General features: G+C 38.0%; 1 protein-coding gene across 2 annotated transcripts; it reads right to left on the bottom strand.

Annotated features, from left to right (window-relative positions):
• Window positions 1-359: 359 nt before the first annotated feature.
• On the bottom strand, window positions 360-5,556 carry LOC143881732 (protein TIFY 6B-like). Of its 2 annotated transcripts, none has more exons than XM_077384986.1 (7): window positions 5,352-5,556; window positions 2,684-2,886; window positions 2,272-2,564; window positions 2,092-2,182; window positions 1,658-1,985; window positions 1,484-1,538; window positions 360-708 (listed from the first exon to the last, which is right to left on the bottom strand). In XM_077384986.1, the coding sequence occupies exons 1-7, from the start codon at window positions 5,434-5,436 to the stop codon at window positions 621-623; spliced, it is 1,143 nt and encodes a 380-aa protein (XP_077241101.1). In that variant the 5' UTR covers window positions 5,437-5,556; the 3' UTR covers window positions 360-620. The 2 variants fall into 2 exon arrangements, with proteins under 2 accessions (XP_077241101.1, XP_077241100.1); XM_077384985.1 differs by having other exon boundaries at window positions 1,484-1,541; window positions 5,352-5,555.
• Window positions 5,557-5,838: the final 282 nt, after the last annotated feature.

The raw sequence follows: 5,838 nt of genomic DNA, 5'->3' as shown, positions 1-5,838 counted from the left end.
GCAAAACTCCTTGTTTGGTTGCCAATATACCATTCCAATCCCTGGAGACTACTGGGTATGTCTCCACGCTTATCCAATGCCGGCTAATGTGTCACCCTTGTCTCATCCCAATGAAATTCGAGCCTAGCTAAAACAACAAACGATAGAAATTTACTCGTATTTCTTGAGAAACATTCTTTTCTTCCTCCTCTTCAAAGGTTAGTGCTACCAAATGAAGGGCTAGGATCTTGTCGACATCATCTCACATCATGAATCACACCCCTTTTCATAGTGAACGGGAAGCTATCTCACACTAACTACATTTCTCCCACTTCTCAAATAAATAAGCGAAAAAAAAATCAAAAGAGTGATGGAAAAGATTGTCGAATGAAGTCTTTTAAACTTAATTTTTTATATTATTTCTACAAAGACAACAAAAATTAATATATGTTACATTAGCTTAGTGGAATGAAAAACGAAAGGCTTCCATCTTCATCACATATAGAAATCCAACCTAACTAAAAACATATACGTAAAAAGACTAGTAAATTGAAGATGTGTGACCGAAAGAATCAAAGCTAATTTATTTTTTTTAAATCCTAAATTAATTTACGTCTCTTAACTTAGTTTACAAGCGGGCATTACTTGCCGGAAAAACCAGTCGCATCAGATCCAGAAGGGCTTTCCTGTAGTTTCTTGCCGGAGGCGTAAGGTGCAGTATTCATCACCCTGCATGAAAAGAAATGGTGGACATTACAAAGTGTCATCAAGCAATTGACGAGATATAAGACGAACGATAAATATTACAGTGAATATTATCACCGGCAAATCAAAGATCGGATCCAATTGAAAGTAACAAGATTCATGAATTGGGAACTTTGGGTAGTGGCATTATCGAACCTGGTCATTTCTGAATATCTGGGTAATGTAACAATAAAATTTCATTTATAAAACCTGGTAACCTAACAATGAGTGAAATGAAATCAAGTCCTCAAATGCCAAGAATTGATCAAATATTTAACAGTTATAAGATTCGCCAATAGTAAACTTCTGCTTTTGAGGTCCAAGGATGGATCATTCTTTTATGAAACTTAATGCAGTAATATCTGGTTAACAGGGAAAAACATGCAACTATAGAACCCCTTAGGCCATGTTTGGCAACCATGAATTTTTTTTTAGGGAATATTACCTTGCCAAGTGGTTAGAGAGGGGTAGAAAGGGTGGGAGAGGAAGAGAATTGACAGGGTGGGAGTGAGGGGATGGTGCAGTGTGGCTGGAAATCTAGGAAAAATAAAACTCAATTTTGAGTACAGTTTTTCTTTACCCTGTTTTTCAGCCACTACTCACCCTATCCTCACTCATGCCCTCTCAATTCTCTCCCTCTCCCACTCTCCTTAGCCCTCTCTTATCGCTGGATAAACTAATGTTCCAGGGGGGGAAACTCATGGCTGCCAAACACGGCCTTAATTTAACAGTAAGTAGAAAGGCTAGTTCGACAAATTACCTCTCCTTGCGCTTCTCTAGAAACCGAGCCAGGGATGCTTTGCGAGCCTGAGGCACTGCTGCAGACCAAAATTGTCAATTAAACAAAGGTGAACATGATGCAGACAACCATCATTAACGGATAAGAGATGAGCAAAATAACTTTTCAAATTTTAAAACTCAAATTCCACAATACCTGCTGGCATAAGAGCTGCAGTAGTAGCAGAAGATATGGCAGTGACTGCTTTTGGAGTCTCTACTTGACTACTGGGTGCTCCATTGGATTTCAAGGCCATCAAGTCATCAGTGTTGCTAGACCCAGTCCCTGATTGAGCACCAGTGTGTGACGTAACAGATATCGAGCTCGAAAGACCCGAGCAAGGTGATGTCACATGGGACTGGTTCCCATGAACAGCATCACCCATAGATGGTTTTGGAGCTGATGCTTGCATTTGGGATTTCAGGTTCGCAGCTTTTGCAGTCATGGCAGAACCATTTGCAGCCAAGAACATAATCTCCTGAACCTAAATTTTAAATGCACGTACCAGGAGAAGAGAATAAAATTTTGTCAGTAACAAACTTAATTACTATAATATAACTTAAATCACCTATGACATAACTGAAAATTACCTTCTCTGGTGGGATATTGTCATAGACATTCACCGTACCAGCATAAAATATAGTCAGTTGTGCTGGTGTAGCCGAGGGCTTGGAAAGGTTCCTACAAATGGGATGCATATTTCAAGTTACCTTTTACTATGAAAGTTCAATATGAGAGACACAAACCCATGATTGTAGTTACTTTGTTACCTTGGATTTGGGGTAAACGTGCCGCCCATAGACCCCATGATCGGTACAGTGGAATGTGGCATTGTCACTGGAATTCCTCCAAGGGGCTGTTGCATCATAGAACCAGTTGTGGCATTGGGACCATGGATCTGGAGAAAGGGATTGTTTGTAGCAGCTGAAAATGGATGGTTGGAAACCGGAAACCTTCTAATTTCATGAGCAGGATGGGCCGAAATTCCATGAGCATCAATGGATTGAGCAGGATAAGCCGATATAGCGAATTGGGGGCCTTGTCTTTCAATATTGAAGCATTTCTAGAAATCCAGTGAGAAAAAGAGTTCATTAAATGGTGATCAAGGAAAGTCAATTTTATGGTTGAACCAAGTCTGTATATTTCTGTGCTTGTAATCTCAAAATGAATGGTGAAGCAAACCTGGGTTACTACTCCGCAGGAAGATCTGTTATTGGAGTCAAAAGCATCCATGGCCAACATAGGCTGAAACCCAGATGAAGAGTGTGGATCAAATACCATCTTTCTTAGTCTTTCATCCGGTGTCACCTTGAAAGGCATGACTTGAGGCAGAGCAGATGGCCTCTGTAAGAAAGGCCACTGCCCAGGAGAGCTGGCCATAAATGCTGAGAGCCAAAAGGAAGAATCATGTTAATGAAATCAAGAACCTTCCTCGTTTGTCTTAGCAGAATAACAATTAAAAATTAGACAAATAAAACAAAATTTTATCTTGCCCTGTTCAAAAGACGTTTGGACTTGTGACAAGGTGATATATCGTCATGTAACAATGTCAATTCTACTCAAGCTAACAAAGCCATCTACAATCCTTCCATGATATGAAACTAAAAATAATAAAGCTGAACATAGTCATATGCAACAATATAAATGAGATGCTTCCATCTAAAGATGATATCTGCACAAATATGACACTCCACGCATCAAAATTCAGCCTGCAACAGATTTTATGTAAGATCACCAAAACCCATCTCCAGTTTTGCTTCTCCACTAAGAATTATGTTCAAACTTTAAACTGTTAAGACTACTGTGTACAAACATGATAAATGAGATAACATTCACTGAATTAATCTGTTACAATTCACCAATGGAATATCTCAACAACAACAGCAGCAGCAGCAAAAGACCACTAGATCTACAAGAATTTATGGCAGTGTTAACATCTCTCTCCCAGCAAGAATCTGAATTTGAAGCAAAGATGTAAATAAATAGCTGAAAAACGATATCTGTGGCTTCTCTGTCATTATGAGAAGACTGTATTGTATAATAAAGATTAATTCATTACAAGAAAACAGCACTCCGAACACGATTTATTCAAAATTATGTGCTTTTATGACTCAAAATTTATAAGATACTGAGCTAAAAATTGAAATGTAATTAATAGCTATATTTACACCTAAAGGATATTTAATAGATCCCACATTTAACTGAAACCACACCAACAAAAACCACCCATCTTGCGAATACTGCTAAAAGCCCCACCTTTTCCTCCAAAAAATAAATTCCCCACCCAAAAACCACCCATCTTGCGAATACTGCTAAAAGCCCCACCTTTTCCTCCAAAAAATAAATTCCCCACCCAAAAACCACCCATCCTGCTCAACCATGTTCGGAGAAGGAGACAAATTCACCTTGTCTTTTATTGTCTAACTAGCCGGTAAAAGCTATTACAATTCCCCAAAAAAGCTTTATTTTGGGAAGTGATATATCCGCCTCTTTTTATCACCAGGAACACCCCCTGTCAGTGTTTGTGGCAATCAGGGGCATTGAAACAAAAGTACAACAGCCTCTCTTTACTCTTTAGTCAATGATGCACTGACAGGGGGTGTTCCTGGTAATAAAAAGGGGCGGATATATCATTTCCCTTTATTTTTTGTCAAAACATAGTAGTGTGTAATTCCCACAGCACAAGTGTAAAATCATCCGTAACGTTAGTTACAGATCGAGTGGGAACAGCCGGCTTAGATGTAGTCATACGCCAAATGGATGAAGAAAATTGGTGGAACTCAAAAACATTCAAATCTTTAGTTTCGAGTAATTTTTGAGTTCCGGAGGCCAAGGCAGATTTCAGCAGATTTCAGGGAAGTGACGTATTCGGCCCATCTTTTACTTGGGATAGCCCCACTAGTGCATTTATGACCAAGGTTTTAAATTTCGGTTTCGGTACCTATTTCGGAGGCTTCGAAATTTGGGACTGAAATTTCGACCGAAATTTTGTAACATTTTTTTTTTTTTTTAAATGCCATTTTCTCGAAATTCCGAAATTTGGTATTTCACGAAATATCAAATTTCGGGATATTTCGGATCTGGGTCGAAATTTAAAACCATGTTTATGAGTTATGACTACTCTTTTTCACTTGATGGGGCTGTCCCAAGTAAATATCGGGCTGAATATATCATTTCCCGGATTTAACTGTTTAATCATGCTAGCAAATCCCACCAAAAAAAAAAAAAACCCTATATCAATTATCAAATTAAATTCACGAAGATAGAACCAAAAAGAAAAGAATACTACTTAACATACAGATCCAAAGAAGACTCTGATAATCATAATGTTAATTTTTATGAAAATAAATTATATCTTAAAATAAAAAGGGATTCAATCTAACGTGAGCCGTTACGGCAAATGAGTATCAAATCTCTTACTACGCAATTTTGCAGAAAGCGATTTCGCAGCTGCTGCAAAACTGAGCCGCGAAATTGCCTAACAAATCCCTTATTTTTGTGTAACCCAGGCGCACGTTAGCTAAACAAGACTTTAGACTAGAAACAAAAGCCTGTATTTCTTCAATTCTTCTACACTCGCTCAAAATTGAGAAAACATATACCATTTACCCTAAACTTATTCAAATAAATCTCGTCTCTAATAATAATATCACTCCAGATTTGAGAAAAATCAAACAAAACGTAATAAATTTCTAATACAGAAGAACCCCATATCGAATTTCCACCAATTAAAAGAAAATTTTGAAAAATAAGTCAAATCAGAGCAGTTTCTATGCATCTATACGTTAAAACAAGAAAATCAGTGCAGAAATTAAAGTAAAAATAAAAACCCAAATAGATCAGTTCATACCAGAATCCGTTCCTCCATCCTTAAATTCTTCTTTCACAATAACCACCGAATCCTTGGATTTCAAACCCAGAAAATCTCTCTCCATTCCAGTCAAAAAAAAAAAAATCAATAAAAACCCAACAAGAAGATCAATCTTTCTCCCTTTGAAACACAACTCAAACTTAGGAGAACCAAAAAACCATATCCCAAATGTTTCTCTGCAAGGAAGACTCTCACAGCATTATTATAAGCCTTTTCCTTTTGCACCAACGCTCGAACCGGTTGCTCGAACCGGTTGATCCGGTCACCAAACACGTGCGCTGGCTATAAAATCCCACATTCAAAAAATAGTGCCCACCTGCCGGTGCCGGTGATTTTAAGATTTTTTTATATTCATCTTTCTTCAGCCACGTGTTGCATGCCAGCCGATAGACGAGTGAAAAGAATAAATCGGCGATTGATTTTCCTCGGGACTCGTAATGCTGTATGAATTTATGAAACTCTTTTC

Source organism: Tasmannia lanceolata, unplaced genomic scaffold, assembly GCF_043159265.1.
Source record: "Tasmannia lanceolata isolate RefF3 unplaced genomic scaffold, GAP_Taslan_0.1 ptg000007l, whole genome shotgun sequence".
Taxonomy (NCBI): Eukaryota; Viridiplantae; Streptophyta; class Magnoliopsida; order Canellales; family Winteraceae; genus Tasmannia; species Tasmannia lanceolata.
Note: the sequence above shows the minus strand (reverse complement) of the source record. Positions and strands in the feature narration are given on the sequence as shown.